General features: G+C 45.6%; 1 protein-coding gene and 1 pseudogene across 1 annotated transcript; one reads left to right on the forward strand and one right to left on the reverse strand.

Moving 5' to 3' along the window:
• The first annotated feature begins 1,017 nt into the window (after positions 1 to 1,017).
• Positions 1,018 to 17,874, forward strand: Pxmp4 (peroxisomal membrane protein 4). The gene is made up of 4 exons (XM_051192642.1): positions 1,018 to 1,277; positions 10,200 to 10,262; positions 14,102 to 14,300; positions 17,422 to 17,874. The coding sequence occupies exons 1-4, from the start codon at positions 1,033 to 1,035 to the stop codon at positions 17,683 to 17,685; spliced, it is 771 nt and encodes a 256-aa protein (XP_051048599.1). The 5' UTR covers positions 1,018 to 1,032; the 3' UTR covers positions 17,686 to 17,874.
• Positions 17,875 to 19,085: 1,211 nt separating this feature from the next.
• LOC127228915 (kinesin-like protein KIF18A) lies at positions 19,086 to 21,594 on the reverse strand (annotated as a pseudogene).
• Between the last annotated feature and the right edge of the window lie 3,600 nt (positions 21,595 to 25,194).

A 25,194-nucleotide genomic window follows, 5' to 3' on the forward strand; every position in this document is an offset into this window, starting at 1 on the left:
TAATGATGGACATTGGACAAGCACTAACAATTAGAAAATGTGAAGAATTCTAGAGAGGAAAAAAGCAAACAAAACAACAGAAAGCCTGGGCTGCCTGCTGGGCAGTGTTGGCACACACCGTTAATCCCAGCACTGGGAAGGCAGAGGCAAGCAGATCTCTGTGAGTTTGAAGCCAGCCTGGTCTACAAAGTGAGTTCATGGACAGCCAGGGCTACACAGAGAAACCCTGTCTTGAAAAACAAACGAACGAACAAAAACAAGAAAACTCCTGAGCTAATAAGTTGGCTGTGGGATACCGGGCAGGGCTTCCCTGATTAGGTGGTACCTGAGCTAACCCCTGAATACTGAGAGGAAGTTAGCCATAGAGAGTGCAGGGGCAATACATTTCAACAGGGAAATAGCAGGTGCGACTCTTGGAATGCTCAAGGAATGGAAACTAAGCCAGTGCGTTGGAGAAAAGGGAGGATATGGGACAAGAGGCAAGGGCCAGCAAATACTAAATACATCTGCTCCTGGGGGCCCTGAAAAGGAGTTTGTATTTTAAAAATAAATAGAAAACAGGTAAGATGGCACAGGCCTGCAATCCTACCTAGCACATGGGAAGGGGGGGGGGGAAGGCCCTGTGTGTGTGGGGGGGCGGAGAGGGGAGAGAGTTCAAGGCCAGCCTGGGCTACATAAAGTACTGTTTCGAAACACCAAACAAGAGTAACATGTGCTTTATGCTCTGAGAAGTTAGCTGCGCTATCTGCTAGGCAGTCGAAAGTGTCGTGTATGAGGTAAGACCAATGTCACCTCCCCGGAGTCATCCATGGCAGCCCCAAGGAGGGTAAGAAACCCCTTCTAAGCCTCACTATGAGACAAACTTCTCCCTACGAAAACTGCCTTCCGATTGGGCGAATCCTGCGTGAGATCTTCCGAGTCACGGTGATTGGTTACCAACTCTCCTTTCTCTTCCAATCAGACAGCTATTCCGAAGAGTGAAAGCGGCTCAGCCCCTTGCAGACCAGTGTGCTCTATGACTGGCTGCCTTGTATGAGTGACGGCAGACTCAGCCTATGGACACAACGACGGGGCGGTGCTCCCCAATGCAGTGGGCTGTGCGGCCAGAACCCAGGGCTGTCAGTCCGCGTCCACCCGGCTTCCACAACCGAGTTCTCTGATGCTATGGCCTCCCCACCTCAGCTGCGGGCTCTTCTCCAGGCTGTCAACACGCTGCTGCGCAAGCGCCGCTACCACGCTGTGTTGGCCCTGCTTAAGGGCTTCCGGAACGGGGCTGTGTGAGTGGGGCTGAGGGACGGGCCTAGCTGGGGTCGCGAGTTCGAGGCCCGTGTCACCTCCCTCTGCATTCTCTGAGAGCTCTCGGGTTAGATTTCGGTGTCCCATTGGTGTAGCGGAAGTAGGATTCTGGGTTCCTGTCACCTTGTCAGTCCTGAGCTGGGGCTCCCCCTGTCTCTCTCCTAGGTCCTTTGTGCTTTACAACCTGGCACTCTTGACTTAGTTACCTAATATGCCAGCACTTGTATGTCCTCATTTGGGTCCAGTTCACCTCATCTTGCCGTATGCCCTTTGGCCTATTTGGCTTCAGTGGCTCTGTGTGCACAAAAGAAACTGGACTGTGCCCTAAAGCAAACAGGTGGTCACCTGCTACCTAATAGGCTCCCCCTATTAAGCTGCCAACAGGTTCACATCCTGCTTCTCATGTATATGACTTCACCTCAGCCTGCATTTTCACTGAGGGGGTACTCATGGGGAGTGACGGTGAATGTAAGTAAGAGAAGGCAGCTAATATTTGCTGGACAGGTTGACCTCACTCCCTCATACAGAAAGGAGAGGAGGTCTTAGGGTCATTTTGCTCAACCGGTGCCTGGAGGGTAGCTCCACTTTCTTTAAACCTCACGCATTCACAGTTATTGAGGGGCTGTTGTGCCAGTACTAGCAACGACTCAGAGAAGAAACCAAAGTCCGTAAGGTTGGCATCTAGGTAGCAGTGCGTGGCATGGTGTTCAGTGTGTGAACCACCACGATTTAAAACCCAGTGTCAGCTATCTTGAGTGGGTCATTTGGCCTTTCGGAGCCTCACTTTCTGGAACTTACATGGTACTGTTTGAGGACCGGTCAGTCTGTGAAATGCAGAGCACTGTACCTGGTGTGTGTGCACGAGGGATGGCTGTTGTCGCAGGCTCTTGCTATCTGCCTAGCTCACTAAGTCTTCACTGAGACCTCCCCAGCGAGGCTGCCTCTGAACCTGTTATCAACAGACACTGAAATCTTGTTTCATAGTCCACGTCTCTCACTAGAACTCGTGCTTCATCAGCCTGGGGTGGTGTACTTGGGAGGCTGGGACAGGAGGATTATTGTGAGTTTGAGACCAACTTGTGCCAAATAGTGCATTCTGGGTCATCCTGGGCTATATAGTGTGAGACCCTCTCTCAACAACAATGACAAAATGTGTTTCACAGGAACACACATTTTTACCTATGTATCCTGGTAATCCCCCTACTTATAGGCATTCAAAAATTCTTGAATGAATATTTGAAAACTCTGGACCACTCTTGTCTCTGCCTTCTAGATGACTAGATGCCGATAGTGACTTGGGGGGTTATGCTGATTGTTCCTGCACATATCAAGTCAGATTACAGACAGGATTGAGACTCAGAGTGGACGCTCAGTCAGGCAGAGACTGCTTCCCGCTGGATCTGGCCAGATTATATCAGCCATGTTTTGATCAGGATGGAATGAAGCCCAAGGTAACATCAGTAGCCCCTTTGCCAGGTATGCTCTGGACGCCCATGTCCCAGCAAGTGTAGCCCAATATGGACTTTGTACGCCTGCCCCTACCCCACTTCTCTCTGCCCTCCTCAGACAGGACAGACATTTTTCAGGGTCAGGTGTTTGGGCTCTAATCCCAATGCTTTCACTGTGACAAACTGGGTAGTCCTTTGTCTCTTCTGGTCTTAGTTTCCTCCTCTGTAAAATTAAAACTGCAAATTCGGCCATTCCTGAGTCTCCAAGGCAGGGAGGGACCTTATTACTTGTTAGTGGCATTGACAGTGTGCCCATCTATAAGGACCATAAGTCCAAAGGGAAGTCTCACAAACTACGGTGACAGGGCTGAGCGTGGTGGCAGCATACACTTGCAGTCACAGCACTTTAGAGGAAGTGGATTGGGAGTCTGAGACTAGCCTGGGCTGAATAGCAAGACTAAACCAAAACAACAACACCACCCAAATATCACATCAGTGCAAAGTAGTATTCAGGAATTCTTTTCAGAGGGGGTGCTGGTGACATTCTGAAGGCCAAGTTGGAGTTCTCCAGGAAGAAAAGGGCATCCCGGGCATGGAAATGTATTCAGCAAAGGGGGGCGGGGGTAGAGGGAAATGTGCTGTGTAGGTGAAGAGAGGCCATTGGTTTAGAGAGGTCAATGTGGATGACTGAGATGTTTGACCTGGGTGAACATTTAACTCACCCCCAAATATTCAAGAGTTTTACATGTGTGTGCGTGCGCACACAGATGTACGTGCGCACATGTATGCCAGCACACGTGGAGGTCCAAGATCATTCCGCCACCATGCCTTAGGCACTTTCCTTTCACTTTTTGTTCGAGAAAGGGTCTCACTGACCTGGAACTTCACCAGGTGGGCTAGGCTAGTTGGCCACCAGCTCCAAGACTGCCTGTCTCCACCCACTACCTCGACGTGCCTTGGAATATAGTACCCACCATCATGCCTTGCTTTTTACATGGGTTCCAGGGATCCAAAGTCAGGTCCTCACAGCTACAAGCCAAACTCTTTACTGACCAAGATATCTTTCTAGCCCCCATTAAAAAAAGGGGGGGTCTCTCTGTCTATCTTAGGTTGTGCTCAAATTCAGTGTCCTCCTGTCTAAGCCACCCAAATTCTGAGATTATAGGTGTGATGTAACAGGTCTCATCTGAATTAGAGAACTCTGAGAAAGGGCTTGGCAGATGTAGGGACTTGAAGACAGTCGTCTTGTGTCTAGGCTAAAGGAAGGCCCTGGCTGACTGGAGGAGGCTGAAGGCCTCTCTGTGCAGGAGAAGGAGATAAGGTTCTGGAGATGCTGGGGGAAGAAGGGCCACAGGGACTAAGATGGGAACGGCCTGACACTGCCAGGCAGAGGAGATAATAAGGACAGCAGACTGGCTTCTGCAACAGAAACACACTTTAAGTTGTTAGCTTTTCAATCATCTTTAATATCCTTTTTTAAAAGTTAGGTAACACATTCACAAAAGTCGTAAAAGTTCATTGCTAAACCAGACATGTAACTCCACGGAGAGCACATGCTTAACACATGCCTAGCATGCAAGAGGTCCTGAGGTCCATCCTGACTCTAAAATAGTTACACGAATGTCCCGTCACCAGCCCCTCTCCATGCAGACAGCCCCGGGATGACTCTTGTGTTGCCTTCCAGAGTGCCCTATGCACATGCACACAAATGCACCTCAGCTCCCCCACACCTTAATGCTTTCCTTTTGGAATAATGCTAGACTTAAAGAACAGTTCCTCACCTTACACTTATTGCTTCACTGCCCACTTTTCTACCTTGTTCTTTTATATCCCACAGACTTAGCTCCAGAGCCAGCAGGCATTTTCCAGTGAGGACTGTGTAATCCTTTCCGATTCCAGCTCTCCCATACCCTCTGTGAACCTTGCCAGCCATGGCACTTTCTGTGGTCATGTCCTCCTGTTCCAATCCTCATGTTTTTACTCTGAATATTGGATGACTCCCTTTTCTCACCAAGCACTCCAGGGGCATGGGGATCTCTGTGAGTTTGAGGCCAACCTGGTCTACAGAGGGAGTTCCAGGACAGCTAGAGAAACCCTGTCTTGATGCTCTCCCACCCCCACCCCCCCAATACCGCTAATGATTGGACCGAGCAGTGGATCTGGGGGAGGGGCAAGGTGGAGGAAGGCAGGGGACACGAGTAAAGGGAGGGAGGCTTCACTCAGGGTTACTGTAGGAGAGAAGAATGAAAGATGTTTTGATTAATTACTTTTAAGACTTATTTAATTATTGAGCTCTTTCAAGACAGGATTTCTCTGTGTAGCCCTGGCTGTCCTGGAACTTGCTCTGCAGACCAGGCTATCCTTGAACAAAGAGATCATTTGCCTCTGCCTCCTGAGTGCTGGGATTAAATGTGTGCACACCTGGAAAGAAACATTTATTTTATGCTCATGAATGCTTTGCCTACATGTATGTTTATGTGCTGTGTACGTGCTTAATACCTGTGGAAGCCAGAGGGTATGATGTCCCTTGGAACTGGAGAAACATAGCAGTGAGCCACCATGTGGTGCTGAGAACTGAACCCAGGTCCCCTGCAAGGGCAACACCTGCTCCTAAACACTGACCCATCTCTCTAGCTCCAAATTAATTTTCTATTTAATTTTTCTTTTTAGACAGAGTCTGTCTATGTAGCCCTGGAACTTCCTGTGTAGACAAGGCTGGCCTTGAACTCACACAGAAATGCCTGCCTCTGCCTCCAAGTGCTGGGATTAAAGGCATGTGCCACAACACTCGGCTTGTTTTCCTCTTTTACTCTCTTTGGGCCTCATCCTCCCGTGTAAAATGGAAACAGAGAGAAGAGACCATCTCCTCTCTCTCTCCCTCTCTCTCTCTCTCTCTCTCTCTCTCTCTCTCTCTCTCTCACACACACACACACACACGTTCACATGGATGTGTGTGGGTGAGCACAGGGAGGCCAGAGGGTGACATTAATTGCTTTCCTCCATCACTTTTTGTTTGTTTGCTTGCTTATTTGTTTGTTTGTTTTTGAGACAGGATTTCTCTGTGTAGCCCTGGGTGTCTTGGAACTAGGTCTTGTAGACTAGGCTGGCCTCAAACTCAAAAATGCCGGGATCAAAGGCATGAGCCACCTTCACCTGGCCTCTGGCTTCTGGCACTTTCTGCATTATTTTTTTTTGTGGGGTGTCTCTCACTGAGCGTGGAACTCATTCATTGGCTAGACTGGCTGACGGGTGAGCTCCAAAGTGATGGGCAACGGTCTTCTGTGTATATGTTTGTCTTATTTGGTTGATGAATAAAACACTGATTGGCCAGGCAGGATGATAGATGGGACTAGGAGACAAGGAGGATTCTGGGAAGTGTAGGCAGAGAAGAGTCATCATGTGATCCCATAAAGTGATATAGCTCGGCAGAAACTGCCACTAGTTAACCATACAGGTCTGGAGGGCTGTACAGATAGGCAGGAAGTGACATAGCTGGGCAGAATCAGTATATAAGCAGGGATAAACAGGAAATCCTCTTCTCTGCTGAGACCCTTAGGAGGTAAGGTGTGCTGTGGCTTGCTCCTTTTCTCTGGTCTCTCAGCGTTTCCCTCTATATCTGACTCTGGCCTTTTATTGTCTAGACCAATTAAGGACTTGTTTGTTGGGCTGTAGTAATGTCTCCGAGGTTAATAGCACTGGCTTTTCTTCCAGAGGTCCTGAATTCAATTCCCAGCAACCACATGATGGCTCACAACCATCTATAATGAGATCTGGTGCCCTCTTCTGGCTTGCATGTGCACATGCAGACAAAACTGTATATCTAATAAATAAATAAAAACTTAAAAATGTAAAAAACAAAAACAAACTCAATTGTTGGTGGCACACACCGCCGTTAGTCCCAGCACTTGGGAGACAGATCTCTGTGAGTTCAAGGCCAGCCTGGTCTTCAGAGTGAGTTCCAGGACAGGCTCCAAAGCAATACAGAGAAACCCTGTCTCGAAAAACCAAAAAAAGCCAAAGCCGGGCAGTGGTGGTGCACACCGTTAGTACCAGCACTTAGGAGGCAGAGGCAGGTGGATCTCTGAGTTCAAGACAAGCCTGGTCTACAAGAGCTAGTTCCAGGACATTCTCCAAAACCACAGAGAAACCCTGTCTCAAAAAAAAAAAAAAAAAAAAAAAAAAAGAAAGAAAGAAAGAAAGAAAGAAAGAAAGAAAGAACGAAAGAGAAAGACCTTGATTTATACCAAGGCTTTGCCTGCCATCTCTGTCCTGACAGTCTGGGGCTTCCACTGTTCTATTCTGATTCTTCTGTGGGTCCTCATGCTTACTGTGCAGCTTTACTTTCTGAGCTGTCTACCCAGTGCCTGATTCTGGCCATTTGTTGTTTCATTTAAGTACCAGGATAATGGTGTATGCCACAGGAGCCCTTCTTTTTTTGAAGCCTGCAGTGAATATTCCCATGTATTCAGGGACAGCCATATGTGGCTCATAATCATTGTCTCAAGGCCTTGAAGGGATTTTAGTTAGGGTTGCTATGATGAAATAACATGACCAAAAGCAACTTGGAAAGGAAAGGGCTTACTTGATTTGCAAATTCTGTGTCATAGTCTGTTGAGGGAAGCCAAGGCAATAACTCAAAACAAGACAGAAACCTGGAGGCAGGAGCTGAAACAGAAGCTTATTGGCTTATTCCTCATGGTTTGCTCAGTCTGCTTTCTTATAGAATCAATAACCATCAGCCCAGAGGCTGTATGACTCACAATGACCTGGGCCCTCCCCTATAAATCACTAGTTTAAAAAATGCCCTACAGGCCTACCTATATAGCCTGAACTTATGGAAACATTTTCTAAGTTGAGGCTTCCTCCTCTCAGATGACTCTAGCCTGTGACAGATTGACATAAAACTAAAACTAACCAACATAAGGCATCTGATAAAGAAAACTAAGAAAGGCAGGTCAGTGGTGACACATGCCTTTAATCCCAGCACTTTTGGAGGCAGAGACAGGCATATCTTTGCGAGTCTGAGGCCAGCCTGGGCTATAGAATGAATTCCAGAACAGGCTTCAAAACTGCAGAGAAATCCTGTCTCCAAAAGGAAAAAGAAAAAAAAAGAAAGAAAAGAAAAGAAAGAAAAATAAGCCAGGCATGGGAGTGGAAAGACTGCTCAGTGGTGAATAGCACTTCTTTCCCTTGAAGAGAACTTGAGTTTGGTTCCCAAGACCACAGCCGTTAGCTCACAGCCACCTGTAACTCCACCTCTAGGGGATTTACCCCCGATTCTAGACTCCAAAAGTACTACGTTTGTATGCACCTGCATGCGTGTGTGCGCGTGCACATGTGTGCACGCATGTACACACAGAAATAAAATAATAATAATATATTAATCTGTAAGGAAGCATGCATCTACAATCTCAGCATTCAGGAGGTGATGGGAGGAGTTCAAGGCCTCAATCACTCAGACAGCTACAAAAACTGGCCTGCACGAGATCCTTACCAGAAAGAAAGAAAGAAAGAAAGGAAAGCCAGAGTTGGTGGTGAGGCTCAGTATTTGCCACCATGCCTGAAGGGCAGAGTATGTGATCCCTGAGTTCAAGTGGGGGAAGGAGAAAAGTGAGTCCTACAAGCTCTTCTCTAACACACATACATGCTGTGGCATGCATGCTGTCTTAGTCAAGGTTACTAATGCTGTGATGAAACACTATTATCAAAAAACAACTTAGAGAGGAAAGGGTTTATGTAGCCTATGTATCCAAAGTCACAGTCCATTGAGGGAACCAAGGAAGGAACTCAGACTGGGAAGGAACCTGAAGTCAGGAGCTGATGCTCAGTTTTTCTTATGGATCCCAAGACCACCAGTCCACAGGTGGCATCACCCACCCACAATGGGCTAGGTTCCCCCCTAATCAATCATTAATTAAGAAAATTCCCCCACAGGCTTGCCTACCCGCAGCCTGATCTTTTTTCTTTTTGGTTTTTCAAGACAGGGCTTCTCTGTGGAGCCCTGGCTGTCCTGGAACTCCTTCTGTAGACCTGACTGGCCTCAGACTCACAAAGATCCACCTGTCTCTGTCTTCTGAGCACTGGGATTAAAGGCATTCACTACTACCTTCAGAACCAACTTGAAGCCTGGTCTTATGAAGGCATTTTCTCAATTAAGGTTCCCTTCTCTTGAATGAATATCACTTATGTCAGGTTGACATAAAACTAGCTAGCACACATGCCCCCACACATACGCAAATAAATTACTAAAATAATTTGTTAAATCCACCAAAACAATAGCAATAATAAAGTAAAATAAAATTCTTAGGACTCGGGGGTATATATGGGCAGGCAGAGCTCTATGAGTTTGTTGTTGATTCACTTTTAGAGACCGGGTCCCACTATGTAGCCCTGGCTGTCCTGGAACTCACTATATAGACGAGGCAGGCCTTGAACTCAGAGAGATCCACCTGCCTCTGCCTCCCAAGTGTTAGAATTAAAGACATGTGCCACCACGCCCAGCCTTTCGAAGCTTAAGGCCAACCTGGTGTACATAGTGAGTTCCAGCCAGAGCTAGTACTACGTAGTAAGATTCTATGTCTATGAATGAATGTAATGAAAAATGTAGTGGTAGATCTGCCCCCACACATGTTTGGATGTGACTGGTGCTAGGATTAGGTTTGGGGCTCGGAGCTCTCCTGCCCCCTTTTCAGTCTTGGAGAGCACCAGGGTGGTGGGGTCTGTGTTCCTGGAGCTGGAGCACCACTTGTTTTCTGTGTAAGTTTCTTTCTTTCTTTCTTTCTTTTTTTTTTTTCCATTTTTCGAGACAGGGTTTCTCTGTATTGCTTTGGAGCCTGTCCTGGAACTCGCTCTGTAGACCAGACTGGCCTCAAACTCACAGAGATCCACCTGCCTCTGCCTCCCCAGTGCTGGGAATAAAGGTTTGCGCCACCACTGCCTGACCCTGTGTAAGTTCTTTTCCCCTAATAAGATCCATTTCATATATACAGAATCTAGTGAATCCTGATTTCCACACCCATTAGAAAAATTAAAAGAAAATAAAACAGTATTAGTAATAATAATAAATCAATTTAAAATTAATCAAAGACGAGCCTGACTGTAATAGATAGACTGTAATAGGAGCTGAGAGAGCATCTCTGCCAGCTAGGAATAGTGGACACCTTTTGTGTACTTCAGTTTTGCTCACAAGAACGATATACCCAGCTCTCTAAGGTTTCGCATTCCATTTTAGTTGGTGAAACTGAACCTCAGAAAGGGTCAAGATAAGGCAAAGATCACTCTTCTACCAGGGGGCTCTGCAACTTGAGCCCAGATGTAACTGGAAAGCCAACATTACGTCCCTCCCATCATGGTATCAGAATTAGGGATGGGAGAAAGGACCAGGGGCCAAAGGGGGGGGGGTTCTAGAAACTGCTACAGTGATGGGCGAGTAACTGTTTGTTTCTGTTTCTACAGCTATGGAGTCAAAATCCGGGCACCTCATGCACTGGTCATGACCTTTCTCTTCAGAAGTGGCAGGTACCTACCCTCACTGCATACCAATTGGGAGAAAGTGCGGTCAGCCCTCAGGCCAGGATGGATGTAGTAGTTTCCAAGCTTGGACTAGCTTCCTCATTCCCTTGTGCTTCCTAAAATGCAGCTCTAACCATATGTCCCCCACTTGGAAATGCCTGTGGCTCCCCACTATCATCCACGGAGACCCAGTCCTCTGCAGTGTGACACAGCTAATCCTACAATGTCCACTGTGGGCTTCCTTGGCCACAGGCCCTATTCCATGTACAGACTTCACTTCCACCCATTTGCCTGTGCACACCCACTTCCCAGGAGCCTCTCTTTTCTCCCTAGAAACCTGTCCAGTCCTCTGGGTCATAGTCTCTGGAAATCAATCTCTGATCTCTCCTTTCCTGCTCCTCTCCTGACCTGAGTTCCTTCCTTCAAGGCCTTACTCAGAAAATGCCTTGCAGTCTAATGTTTATAGACACACTTGCAGTTTATTAGAGTTGTACACTGGGATTGGAGAGATGACTTCACTGGTTAAGAGCGCCTGCTGCTTGTTCAGTTCCCAGCACTCCCATGGTAAGCTCCCAATCACCTGTAACTCCAGTCCCAAGGACTCCAACACTCTCTCCTGACCTTTGCAGGCACCTGGCACATAGGTGATGCACAAACATTGCAAGCAAAGCACTTATATACATAAAATATAAATAAGTAAACCTAAAAAAAAATAGAACTAGACAAAGAGGGTGGGCTAAGTCCAAGTTGCAAGATTTCTGTTTTGTCCATCTTCTGAGGTTGAGTTTTAAAAAAAGATTTCTGTTTGGCAATTTTGTTTATCTATGTTGGGGCTTTTTGCCCTCCAAATTGCATCTTTTCTCTCCCTTCCCTCCTTCTCTTCTCCCCTTTCTTTCTCTTTCCAGAGCAAGAAACATTAGGCAAGCACACTGGCACTGAGCTATATGCCCAGCCCTTCCAAATCTTTTTGTTTCGTTTTATTTTCGAGACAGGGTCCAAAAACATTCTTTAAAATCCAAATTTACTCATTCAGTCACCAAGTGTTCAGTGAACATCTACTTTATAATAAATACGCACTGTTGTGGCTGCTAAGGATACAGCAGTGAACAAAACAGACAAGGATCCCTGCCCTCCTAGGGTTTATCTTCTAGCAGGAGGTAGCAGAAAATGAACATTAAAAATATCAGGGAAGTCAGCCATTGGTGGCTCATGCCTTTAATACCAGCACTCGGAAGGCAGAGGCAGGTGGATCTCTGAGTTTGAGGCCAGCCTGGTCTACAGTTCCAGGATATCCAGGACTACTCAGAGAAACCCCGTCTTGAAAAAAAAAAAAAAAAAGAACAAACAAAAAAATCAAGGAAAAGAGTTCATAAGGTGCTGAAGGTCAGGGACCAGCTAGAGGGTGGATTATGTCTGGTGAGTGAGAGGCTGGCCACCACACTGTTGAAAGGGAGAGGCGACATAGGGGGAACTGGGTCAGGCCTGTCTGGCTCTAGGTCTGAAAGAAGAGCTTGACCTTCCTTTTAAGCGAGAATAGGAAACTAACATTTTGAGAAGGGGCATACTACTCTTTGACTTCCTGTAGGTTTTTGTTTTGTTTTAAGAAGATTTATTTCAATTTTAATGATATATTTCTGAACATGTACCATGAGTTCATGTGCCCTTAGAGGCCAGATGAGGGTGTCAGAGTCTTTGGAACAGGAGTTACAGGTGGTTATGATCCACGTTACACAGATGCTGGGAACTGAACTCAGGTCCTCTGTAAGAGCGGTATGTGCTCTTAACCTTTGAGCCATCTCTTCGGCCTCTTTTGGGAGGCTTTGCCTGTTTTCTTTCCTTTTTGCTTCTTGAGCTGAAGTCTTGCTATGTTGTCAGCCTGCCCTCCCACTTGAAGACTCAAGTCCTACCTCTGCCTCCCAAATGGCTGGGAGTACAGGTGCCTGGCTTCCCTTATGTTTAACAGCATAAGTACTAACCACTTGCTGCCTGGTTGAGAACGGCTTGAAGAGGGAGCAGGGAATGACTCAAGAGCAGAAGTGCCTGTGGACATTAGCAGGAAGCCATGCAGTAGCCTAGTGTGGTAACCTAGATCTGGGGGTGGCCAGGCCGGCAGGTGAGTCAGACTAGAGATGTCTTGAAGTCAGTGCCAGCTACTGACTTACTTTTTTGAGGGTTTGGTCTTAGTTTTTAGTTTTGAGGCATAGTCTCACTGTGTAGACCAGGGTGGCCTCAAATTCACAGAGGCCCACCTGCCTTTGCCCTCCCAAGTGCTGGGATTAAAGGCAAGCAACACTATGTCTGGCCTTATTTTTTATTTAGTTTTTTGAGACAGGGTCTTGCTTTGTAGCCCAGGCTGGTCTCAAACTCTTAGTCCTCCTGTTTCACCCAGGATTACAGGAATGTGCCACCGTGCCCAACTGCAATTCAACATTCTTGCTTTTAAAATGTTACTTATAGCCATACATGGTGGCACACTCCCTTTAATTGCAGCACTCAGGAGGTAGAGGCAGTAGAACTCTGAGTTCCAGTTAGCCTGGCCTACATAGTGAGTTCCTGGACAGCCAGGGCTACATAAAAAGACCGTATCTCAAAAAACAAAAACAAACAAACAAACACGCACACACACACACACAACACACACACACACACACAATCAAGCATCCTACAGACAAATGTACTTATGGGTTCATGGTCTCAAAAGCCAAGAACCAGCTGCTATGGGCTTTTCCCACTAACTTCTACCATGTCAGTCAGTCAGTCTGTCGGTTTGTCTCTTTTCTCTCTCTCTTTTTTTCCCCCAAGATATGGTTTCTCTGTGTAGCCCTGGCTATCCTGATGTCCTGGAACTCACTCTATATACCAGGCTGGCCTTGAACTCAAAGAGATCCACTTGCCTCTGCCTCCCGAGAGCTGGAATTAAAGGTATATGCTACCACTGTCCAGCACCACCATCCCTTCCTATGGAAGATCCTTGTGTAGAATTAGGAGGTATACTCTGCTCTCTCCCTGAGTTATCTTTGCTGTTCCCTAGTGGGAATATAGAGATGGCTCACCCATTGAGAGTGCTTGTTGCTCTTACAGAGGACTGGAGTTCAGTTCCCAGCACCCATACCCAACAGCTCACAGCTGCCTGTAACTCTAGTTCCAGGGAATCTAATGCCCTCTTCTGGCCTCTGTGGGTAACCACAGACATGCGCGCACGCACATACACTCACATTCACACTCACATTCACATACACCCCCTCAGACATTCCCTTTAAGGAAAAGGTTAATTGAATCAGCTCCTTTTCATCTCAAAAGAAAGACCAATCCTGTGTGCTGACCCTTGGTGGTTATTTTTCCCCTCTCATAAACCTCACAAAGGCAGAAAGCAGATCTGTCTTTTCTCAAGATTCTATCTGCAGCTTCAGCTCATAATAGGTGCACATTCATGTGTTCCCTGTTCACTCACCTCTCCCATTTGTTGAGCACCTACTGTGTGTCAGGCCCCATTGTGTGCCCTTAGGATGAACAAGCAAAATCTACCCTGCTCTGCAGGAACTTATACGGAGGCCAAGGGAACTTCATACATCAGTTTACAAATGTTAAGTGGCAATGAGAACCATGATGGAAAAGAAACATGAGGAAGGGGATGGGCACTCATTAATGCAAGGTGTCAGGGAGTGACCCCGGAGGTGGTGACACTGAGTTAAGGCCCCCGTCTGGTGAGAGAGGCGTGCCCCTGAGGACATGGGGCATCCTCCACAGACGCTTTGAATCGGATGGACCCTAACTTTGTGCTCCTGGCCTAATTCAGATCTGTATGTACTCTGGGCCTGCGCTTACGGGATTTTCTGTTTGTGCAGTCTCCAAGAGAAGCTACAGGCCATCCTGAAAGCCACGTACACCCACTCCCGGAACCTGGCCTGCTTTGTGTTCATCTATAAGAGCCTCTGTGCCCTACAGTCCCACGTGCAAGGCGAGACGCACCAGATGCACTCTTTCCTGGCGGCCTTCATCGGGGGCCTGCTGGTGTTTAGAAAGAACAATAACATCAATAGCCAGGTAAAGACTTTCCTGAGATGGGACAGTGGGATGCCCTTTAGTTGAGGGACAGGGGAGTAAAGATGGACTGTTAGTTGCTGTCTGTGACTGAGTCTAAGAATCACCAGTCCCTGTGTGACCTTGGGAAGGTCACTTCTCCCTCTGTTTTCCCAGTCACAGTCAGAATCCCAGAACTCCCCACATCAGTGTGTCTGCTGCTCTTTGGGGCAAGGATTTTGGTGGTGGTAGTAGTTAAGGCTGTTTCATATTGTTGGGACAGGTCTTGAGCTTGCTATGAAGCTAGCTGAGGCTTGCCTTGAACTATTGATATTCTTGCCTCATCCCAAGTGCTGAGATTACATATGCATCGATAATTTGGTGGTACACCTGTTTTTTTAATTATTTATTTATGTGTGTATGCCTCTGCATGCCTGTTGTATACCTGTGTGTAGATGTCCGTGGAGGGCTGAAGAGGGTGTTATATCTTCTGGAGCTAGAGTTATAGGAATCAAACTCTGGTCCTATGCAAGAACAAGTACTTTTAACTGCTGAGCTGTCTCTCCAGTTTAAGATTGTTTTTCCTAATGCACTTTGACCTGGGTGTGGTGGTACACTGAGAGACTAAGGCACATATTTGAAGCCAGCCTGGGCTGCATCTCAGAATAAACAAGAACTCAGAACTCAATGAAATGGGAAACAGGAAATAGAAAGAGGAAAGCTGTTTTGTTTTTAAGATGAATAGAATCAATAAACCTCTACCCCAGGATCACCTACAAAGACTTTTACCGATACTGCAAATACAAGGGTTATGTTTAATGTCTTCTGTATATTAAAAGGCCTCGGGGAGCCCCAACACTTAGGAGGCAGAGGACATGGATCACTGTGAATTCAAGGCCAGCCTGGTCTACATAGTGAGTTCCAGGACAGCCAGGGCTATATAGAGAGACCCTGTCTCAAAAAATGATAAATAAGCAAACACAAAAATAAAGATAAAGAGCCCAAGCACGGAGGCCCTGAGGTGGTGCAGCAGGTAAAGTTGCCTACCATTAAGTGTGGTGACAGTGTGGCTCCTGGGCCCCACATGGTGGAAAGAGAGAAGCAAGTCCCAAAGGCTTTCCTCTGACCTCTTCACATGTGCTATGATGCATGTGTCCTGCACCCTGAAAAATAAAATAATAATAAACAAAATGTAGATTTTTAAAAGCTATGGAATATTATGGTTAATTCTGTTTTTGCGAACTTGGTAGCTGACAAGAGATAGACTGATTCTTTGGGAAGAAAAAAAAATTGCCAAGGTCACATGGGAAGGACAGCCCGACTTTTTCTTTCTCTCTCTCTTTTTTAAACATTTATTTATTATGTGTATAGTGTTCTGCCTGCATGTATGTCTGCAGGCCAGAAGACAGCACCAGATCTCTCGTTACAGATGGTTGTAAGCCACCATGTGGTTGCTGGGACTTGAACTCAGGACCTTTGGAAGAGCAGGCAGTACTCTTAACCATGGAGCCATCTCTCCGGCTCTGACTTTTTCTTTTAAAACATTTTTTTCTTTTATGTGCCTGAGTATTTGCTTGCATGTATGTGTGTGCGCTATTTGCATGCCCGGTGCCTGGAGAAGCCAGAAGAAGGTGTGGTGTCCCCTGAAGCTGGAGTTATAGAAAGTAATGAGCTGCCATGTGGGTGCTGGGAGCCAAACCTGATCCTCTGCAAAGGCAGCAAATGCTCTTAACCACTGAGCCATCTCTCCAGCCCCTTTTACTTCTTGAGACAGGGTCTCATATTGCCCAGGCTGACTCAAACTCAATATACAGCTGAATCTGGGCTTGAACTCAGTATCTACTGCCTATACTTCCCCAGGGTTTGGATTATAGGCATGTGCAGCCACATCCAGCTATGTATTTTTTCTTACTGTGTCTTGCTCTGAAGCCCAAGTTGGCCTTGAACCTTGGCAATTCTCCCTGAGCCTCCAGAGCACTGGGGTTATAGTCATGTATGGCCACCCTGGCTTAATTCTTTTTCCTTTTATTCCTAAGTAGTATAGAAGTACCATCAAGTTTTTGGTTTTTTTTCCCCCCATCCTCTGAAGGACATCTGGGCAGTTTCTAGCTTTGGGGTATTACAAGTAGAGCTGTGAAGAACACTCTTGTATAGATACTTCTGTGAACATAAGTTTTCATTTTTCTGGGAAAAAGCCCAAGAGTGTAATTGTGGGTTGTATGGTACAGGCATGCTTGGTTTTAAAAAAGAAGAAAGAAAAACCTGACAACCTTCTGCCAAGCTATTTTCCAGTGACTCAGTGACTATCTTTTTTTTTTTTTTACATTCTCATCACCACAAATATATGAATGTCTAGTTTCTCCACATCCTACGAACATTTGGTTTGCTTCATGATTTATTTTATCTGTGTTTTAAAGGTTTTGGGGTTGTGTGTGTAATGTTTATCCCTGCCCTGGTGTGTGGATGTGGTTAGAGGACAGCTCTTGGGAATTGGTTCTCTCCTCCCACTATGGGCTCTGGGGATCAAACCCTGGTTGTTAGACTTTTGCTGCAAACCCTGGTTGTTAAACCATCTCACCAGCTCTCTGTTATCCATTGTGACTTGACTTCACCTTTCCCTGGTGGCTAATGATGTTGAAATTTTCCTCATTGCCATGCATTTGCTACCCATTGGGCGAAACATTCATGTCTTTTGCTCATTTTCCAATTGGAACATTTCATGCTTTACTGTGAGCTCTGAGGATGTTTTACAGGAGGCAGGCGGGGAGATCTCTGTGAGTTCTAGGCCAGCCTGGTCTATATATCAAGTTCTGGGAAAGCTACATAATAGGGAGACCCTGTGTCCAAACAATAAAAACAAAACAAATAATTAGGCTAGAAAGGGAACTGAGAAAGACACCTAATTGCAGCCTCTAGGCTCCATACCCACATGTCCACAAGCACCCAACCCACACATGGGTATGCATCTATACAAACATATGCACCACACACACAAAAATGGAAATATTAAAATGTCTGCTGCATACCACCTCAATCATCTTGCACGCTAACTTTGAAAATCACGGAGCCATTGCCCAGTAATGCCCACTGCCTAGGGTTCCAGTGACCATGCTGACTAGTAATCTTCAGCATTCCCTCCCTGCAGATCAACATGTACCTGACATCACGCGTCCTGTTTGCCTTGTGCCGCCTGGGTGTGGAGAAGGGCTACATCCCTAAGCTCAGGTGGGATCCGTTCCCCTTGCACACTGCAGTGATTTGGGGGCTTGTGCTATGGCTCTTCGAGTATCACCGGCCCACTCTGCAGCCCTCACTGCAGTCCTCCATGACCTACCTCTACGAGGACAGCAACGTGTGGCATGACATCTCAGACTTCCTCATCTTCAACAAGAGCCGCCCCTCCAAGTAACACAGCCCAAGGTGCTTAAGGAACTCCTCTGCCCAGACAGCTTCCAGGCAGTGTCCAGCTGCTGCTCAGAGAGTGGTTCTATCAACACAACCTCGTGGAGGATCTTGCCTTCTCAAAGTCATGGACCTCACGTTCCAACTTGTTTTATCCCAGGGTTCCATTTGCTGAAGTAAAAGCCCTGAGTTTGCACCTGCCAGGAACTTTTGAATAGTGTACGTAGCAAGTGGCCTGCTAAGGAGCCTGGGGCTTGACCCCCCCCCCCCATGCTCTTCCAACTTCTGTAAGGCTAGGGCCTCAGGTCATTCAGTTCAGGGGAGGACCCTTTGAGGAGAGTTTCTTCCTGGTGGGTATGAACATCTTCTCTGTGCTGTGTATCAAAGGGCTCTTTGCTAGTGGACAACAGGTTACAGATACTTTGAAAAACAAACTAAACTCTTTGTCAAGGTCAGAGAGGAGGTAATTCCCCCAACATGGCTACTATGACATGAACCATCTGTCTGATTTCGAAGCCCATGGTTTTGGTTTTGGTTTTGGTTTTTTTTGTTTTGTTTTGTTTGTAGTGCCTTGCTTGGAATCTAGAAAACTTAACCATGCTTTGCAATCATTAGGTATAGGATACGGTATTTGAAACCAACCTAGGTGCATACAGGAGCTCTTAGTGGCATAAATGGAAGTTCTTTTTTTTTAAATCTACATTTTTAATATATCAAGTAATAAAATATTAGTATTTTATTTATGACAGATACTTAAATAATATTTACAATGTTATAGATACATATCTACATTTTTACATCAAAAAGTAAAATCACAAGAATGAATAAAACAATATATTAACAGGCTACAGAAAAGAAAATACATCTTGACCTTAATTTTATGACTTCTAAAGTCTCCTTGCCTTTGAAAATGATAAGGGTAATTTGTTTCACGATTTTTTCTAAAATGTCCTAATCAAGCTGTGGTAAAGTAAAACTAAACTGACATCATGCTTAGAGATTTTCGAGAGTAACAAGGATCTGAGAAATGGGAAACATAACCTGTTGTAATTTTATATTTAATTTTAAAATACAAAAGAAGTTTCATTTTGCTTGATGAAAATATTTTAGTGAACAGTTTTAGATGACCTTTGTTCAGAGACTTGAAATACATTTCTGCAGGGACAAATACCAGGCAAAGGACATAGACAGTAGATAGTTTATTTTTCTTTACAAGTGTTTCTTCTAAATTTTCTTTTTCTTTCTTTTCTTTCTTCCTTTCTTTTTTTCTTTCTTTCTTTGTGACAGGGTTTCTCTGTATTGCTTTGGATGTTTTGGAGCCTGTCCTGGAACTAGCTCTGTAGACTAGGCTGGTCTCTAACTCACACTCACAGAGATCTACCTGCCTCTGCCTCCCGAGTGCTGGGATTAAAGGGTGCACCACCAATGCCCAATTCTTCTAAATTTTCTAAGCATGGTTGAATTTATTTTGCTGGTGCTATTGTTAGTCTGTTTCCTTGAAAGAGCTTATCACTTGAATTATCCTGTCGAATGCGTTTGGCAAATCCATAATTTTCTTCAGATTGTAATGAAGCATTTGACATAGAACTTATTAGTTTCCTTTTCCTCTTTTCATTGCCATATAGGATGGTATGCTTGTTGACACAGGCCTAGAGTCCTTCCTTGAGAACCAGGAAGATTCAAACCTGTGTAAACTAGCTTTGGTGTTTGGTAGTGATTCCTATTCAGGAAATTTATTTTTCAAGCTCCTGATGGCATTACATATAGTAAGTGTAGAGGTCAAATCCTGTTTATACTACTTCACACAGTGTTTCCAGAGAATCATTGATTATTTGTAGTATGTGATGAAGGTCTTATTAAGGCTGGGGATGGGTTTTGAAGAGGTCTTCTGCAGTCCTCTGGGGTTCTTTGCTGGAAGAATCGTTGAGCTGTGTACTTTCAGACAGCAGGGACTTCTCAGTATGCTTTACTTTCGAGGAAGACAGTATTAATTTCTGGAGTAATGTTAAGCAAGTCAGGTTCATTTGAGGACATGCAACAAGGAACAGACTGAATTGGTTCGAGCTGAGGTAAGGTCATAAGAAGAGAAATCCCTGGATCACTTTGGTTTGAATGTTTGGTAGTTTGGTCAGCCATCACCTTCTTCCTTTCTATCAAATGCTCAATATCTTTGAAGTCATAATCAAAAGCAACATAGGACAGGTTAGTTCCTTCTGACATGCAATACTTTTTTCTTGGGGCTGGAAGTAAAGCATTCAATAGTGCCTCAGTCTGACTGAGCTGCTGCTCTTGGAGACAAGCTCTGAGGTCTTTGGTCTGGAGGTGAAATTGGTGACAGTAAAGATCTTTATTGAGTAGCTCTGGGATGTCACTATTTTGACCTAAGAGCCTCATTTCACTTTCCACTCGATGAAGCCAATTAGTATTCTCATCAAATTGTTTCAACCCCTCTTCCTTCTTTTTCTCTAGGAAACAGTGAACAGTTTTCAACCTTTGAAGTCTGTGATCTCATTTGCAAGTGGCCTTTTCTACTTTGTCTTCTGAAAACATCATCTCTATTTGGTGATGCTACTGTTGCTGATAGAATGACTTGAGTTCATTCTCTTTAAGAACATTTCTAACTTTAGATATTCCTGCCTGATTTCCCTCTTGATTCTGGAACAAGCATTTCTGAATTTCTTTTCATTTCTTTGTCTTGAGTGTTTGAATGTATTGATTTTGCACTGTCAAGGCTTTCCGTTCTTCATAGGCTTTTAGTTTTTCTTTCAACATTAAAATCTCTGCTTTCTGCACATTACAGATCTTTACATATTGAGATATGTAAATGTTGACATTAAGGACATTGCTCTTCAAAGAAGATTTGCTAATTTTACACAATTAGCATACTTAAGAGTGTCATATGTGTCGTCGTTGAACAAAGAGGAAGGACTAACAGCAGCTGTCATTATAGTCTGACAGTTTCCTACAAGAGAATCCTTCAACAAGCGAGTAAGCTTACTATTTCTGTAAGGAACATGCTGATTCCTTCTCTTTGTATCTGCTAAGGCATTGGTGACATTCCCAAGGGCTAGGCGGGATTTATTAATATTTGTGCCTTCTATAAACTGTGTCCCTTTAGCACCAGAAGTTCTGGCCTGCTCAGATCCTGCCAGGTCAATGAGTGACATTTTGGCTACACGGACATTTTGATTGATGCTTGCTGTTTTGTCCCGCAGTCGTAAATAAATCTGGGAAACAGCATGGGAACGAGAAGATGGAGCATTCATTTTGGTGGGATGCTGGGTCCTATTTTTGTTCCCATTGTCTATTAGCTGTAATATTTCCTCTGAGGATTTGGGCTGGTATAAAGTGAGACCCTGAACAACCTCTCCTTTTGGGGCAACAACAAGTGGCCCTGAATTTATCAAGAGGTCACGAATCTGTTCATTACTTATCTCCAAATAAGAAACATCAGTACTACACACTTTCTCTTCTTTAAACTCATCTATGGATTTAAAAAGGTCCGACATTGTTAGGTACGTTAGTCCAGGTACAGCAGCTGATCCTAGCGTTGTGTGTGTCTTCCCAGCTCCTGAGGCGCCATATGCAAGTACAGTGCAATTATATCCATTCCAAAAAACTATGAAGAATTGGTTTAGAAGTATGCTCAAAAACTTGCATTTGAGTTGAGATTTCATCAAAAACAGCATCAAATACAAACTTAAGATCTTTGTTTTTCCTTTTAGTAATATCAAAATTTGTAGTTTTCCTTTCCATGGGGAAAAAAAAACCTGACTTCTTGTTGGATCAAAAAACGAGTATATGTTTATCGACCACAGGAACTACTTTGTGAAACACAACTGCCTTTTGTGTTCTCAGAATGCACACAAACAACTACTTTCATGTAGCAGCATAAATCTTCCTCAGGGACAGACATTTTTAGTTATCTTGATTCCTGCTTACATGAATGCCTGGGTAGTTCTCTAGAAGAAGTGTCCTTGGTAAATTGGCAGACTAGGCTTCCAGGCACTTCAAGCTCAGCCATAAATTCAGAACCCTAAATGGAAGTTCATGAGGTGCTATGCATAGGGGAAATGGGCCACAGTGACCTGGAGAGTTGTGTGGCAGGCAGAATTTTTAAAACAAAACAACTCTCAGAAAAGCCTCGTCCAGAGGCTGCCAGTCTGAGACCCTTGGTTTAGTGCAATACATTACTTTAATGTGCCCTCCCCCCACTGTGTGTTTATGTGTTTGAAATGACTGGTAGAAATCTACACAAGTCACTGGAGAGCTTGTTAGTGTGTAGATTATGGCCGGGCATGGGCATACACACCTATAGTCACAGCACCTGGGAAGCGGAGGCAAGAGAATGGGAGTTCAAGGTAACACTCTGCTACATAGCAAGTTGGGAACCAGCCTGGCCCACATGAGACTCTGTCTCAAAAACAACAAATGGACACAATACAGATTCTGATCCAGGGGTGAGGAATGGTTACAAGAGACTGAATAGCCTACAAGTTCCCATGCTGAAGGTGCTGTGCTATGAGCCCAGCCTGAGTGCTGAGGGAGTGGTGAACAGCAGGACCAAGCATCATTATCCTAGGTATCTCTGTGGTGGTGGAGGCGGCTTTTGTCAGACTTCCCAGTACTTTCAGCTGCAGCTCACTGCAAGAAGAGCTTCTTACTGTGTTCGATGAGCAAACTCAAGACCTTAGGGAGGCCGACCATTGCCAGGCAGGTTTATTATAGCAGGCGTTGGGGAGCCCTGCCATTCTATGTATACACCAGACTTCTCCAGTTGCCACACTCCTGTATCTCCCTGTCTGAGGACCTCCCACCACCAGTGCCTGCTTTGCCTCTCTGCAGCAGGCATGAAGCTTTGGGGATTGACATGCCCCTTGAACAGCATTAACCCAGCGCTGAGAAGAACCATCACGAGCATCTCCCAGCCCTTGGAGGAGATACCCTCCATATACTCTGCCTTGCTTGCTAGAGCTCCAGAAGCATTGGGCTTCAGATGCTCACGGAAACACTGTGCCTCATGCTTCAGCCTTTGCATCCTGGGACCACTCCTCATTTAGACCACTTGCACTGAAATCGGGAAACCCAAACTAAAATTGGCCACTGCCAGGCTGAGTGGCAGTATACATGGTTGCAAGAGACAAGGGCTTTGGAACCAGCATGCATGGGCTTGATGCCTGCCTTATTATTAGTGACGTAGCCATCTGTGCTTCATCTGTAAAGAGGCGTTGTGATGACACCCACCTTGTGGTGTCTGGAGGGATTAAGTGATACATATAAGTGAACATTCAATAAACATTGCTCTTATTTCCAATAGAACAAATGTGGGAGGAAGCTGGTTGTAAGAAATAAGTGTGCCCTGTGTTTAGCCTGCCCTTCTCCCCAGCCAGCCTTGGCCTCCTGCCCTGACATCCCCCCTCTGCTGTGGGGGGGTGGCCGGCTCCACCACCGACTGGCTCTGCTCTCTAAGAATAGGCTTCCCTCGCAGATGGCATCTCTCTGGATCTTGCCAGAGCATCTGGTGCCTCCAACTGCACACTCCAGGGAGGAAGGCGGGGTAGTCCCCACAGAGAGGAGCAGATCCTGTCTTCAGCAGCTTTGGGAAGAGCCCAGCTTCACGCTTTCCTAGCTAAGCCTCCATTTTTATGATCTATATGTAGGAAATGCCAAAGGGCCTTTGGCACACAGGGGGGAGCTACTACCATTCCTGGATGGGACTTCCTGAAACAGCACAGTAGATAAATCTGCAATTACTGCCTGCTACGTTTGTGTGGAGTCTTCTGACATACAAGACTTAAAAAATTATCTTACTATTTTAATTAACTTTCTCCCTTTTGGGAGTCTTGGTTTTGTTTTCTTAAGACAGGGTATCATGTAACCCAGGCCAGGCTAATCTTGAACTCAATATGCAGCTGAAGCTGACCCTGAATTCTTGATCCTTCTGCTTCTACCTCCTGAATGCTGGGATTACAGGTATGTACCATCCTGCTGGGGCTTTTTGTGGTTTTCTTGACACAGTCTCACTCTATAGCTCGGGCTGACCTGCAACTCACTGTATAACCAAAGTTAGGCATGGCGGTGTGTTCCTGTACATTCCTGTCATCCTCATTTTTCAGAGACAGACTACATGAGAGATCTTGTCTCAAAAAGCACCCACCCCACTTAGTATAAAACTCAAAGGTAGTACACTCATTTAAGCCCAGTACTTGGGAGGCAGAGGCAGGCCTGTGAGTTTGGAGACCAGCCTGGTCTACATAGGAAGTTCCAGGCTGGGCAGGGCTACACAATGACCCTGTGTCAGACAAAACAAACCATCAAGCTGTATAACAGGAAAGTCAGACTCTCTGCTATGCCTAAATTTAGTCCTGAGCACCAGGGAAACATGCTATAAGAATACCTACCCACTCTGCGCGTGCGTGCGTGCGTGCGTGCGTGCGTGCGTGCGTGTGTGTGTGTGTGTGTGTGTGTGTGTGTGTCAGTGTGTGGCTACATTCGGTGTCTACCTCAGTTGCTCTCCATCTTATTGGGGGGATTCTCTGTGTAACCCTGGCTGTCCTGGAACTCACTCTACCCATCAGGCCAGCCTCAAACTCACGGAGATCTGCTTGCCCCTCCTCCTGCGTGCTGGGATCAAAGGCGTGCGCCAGCACTCTCACTCTGATTGGTTCAGCTAGGTTAACTGGCCAGTGAACTCCAGGCTTCTCCCTGCCTCTCCTCCTTAGAGCGGGGATTAGACACACACTCCTGTGCCTGTTGTATACATGGATGCTGGAGATCCAGACTTTGGACCTCATACTTATATGCAAGCTCCTAACCGACTGAGCCATCCCTTCCCCCCTTTGCCCCACCCCTGGCTTCTAGCACTTTCTGAACTACACAGCCTTCTAGTGTGTCCTATGTACTATTGCTTCTCTTTGTCTACAAATAAACCTTTATGTTGCACTTACCTTGCCTTTTTTGACATTGATCCTCATATGTGTGTTTGGCTTATTTCTGATTAATATTCCAGCCAGGTGTGGTGGCACACACCTCTAATCCCAGCACTTGGGAGGCAGAGGCAGATGGAAGTCTGTGAGTTTGAGACCAGCCTGGTCTACAGAATGAATTCCACACAGCCAGAGCACTATACAGTGAAACAAAAAAACTCTGGCCTGAAAACAAGGAAATATTCTATATAAAGTGAGCCCTTGAGGGGCTGGAGAGATGGCCAGTGGTCGAAAGCACTGGCTTGTCTTTCAGAGGACCCAAGTTGATTCTTAGCTCTCACATGATAGACACAACTGTCACTTCAATTCCAGGGCATGTGACACCCTCTTCTGGCCCTCTCAGGCATTACATGCACACTGTACACAGACATAATACCCCTACATATAAAACACATACCCATACCTATAAAAAAATTTTTTCTTCCAGGGACTATATTGGTATATGTGGGCCATGTTGTCCCAGAAGCCATGTTGATATCCTTGACCTGTGTTGCCACCAAGGGCTATGATGTTATCTGTGGTCCATGCTG

This window comes from Phodopus roborovskii, unplaced genomic scaffold (genome assembly GCF_943737965.1).
Source record: "Phodopus roborovskii unplaced genomic scaffold, PHOROB, whole genome shotgun sequence".
NCBI lineage: Eukaryota > Metazoa > Chordata > Mammalia > Rodentia > Cricetidae > Phodopus > Phodopus roborovskii.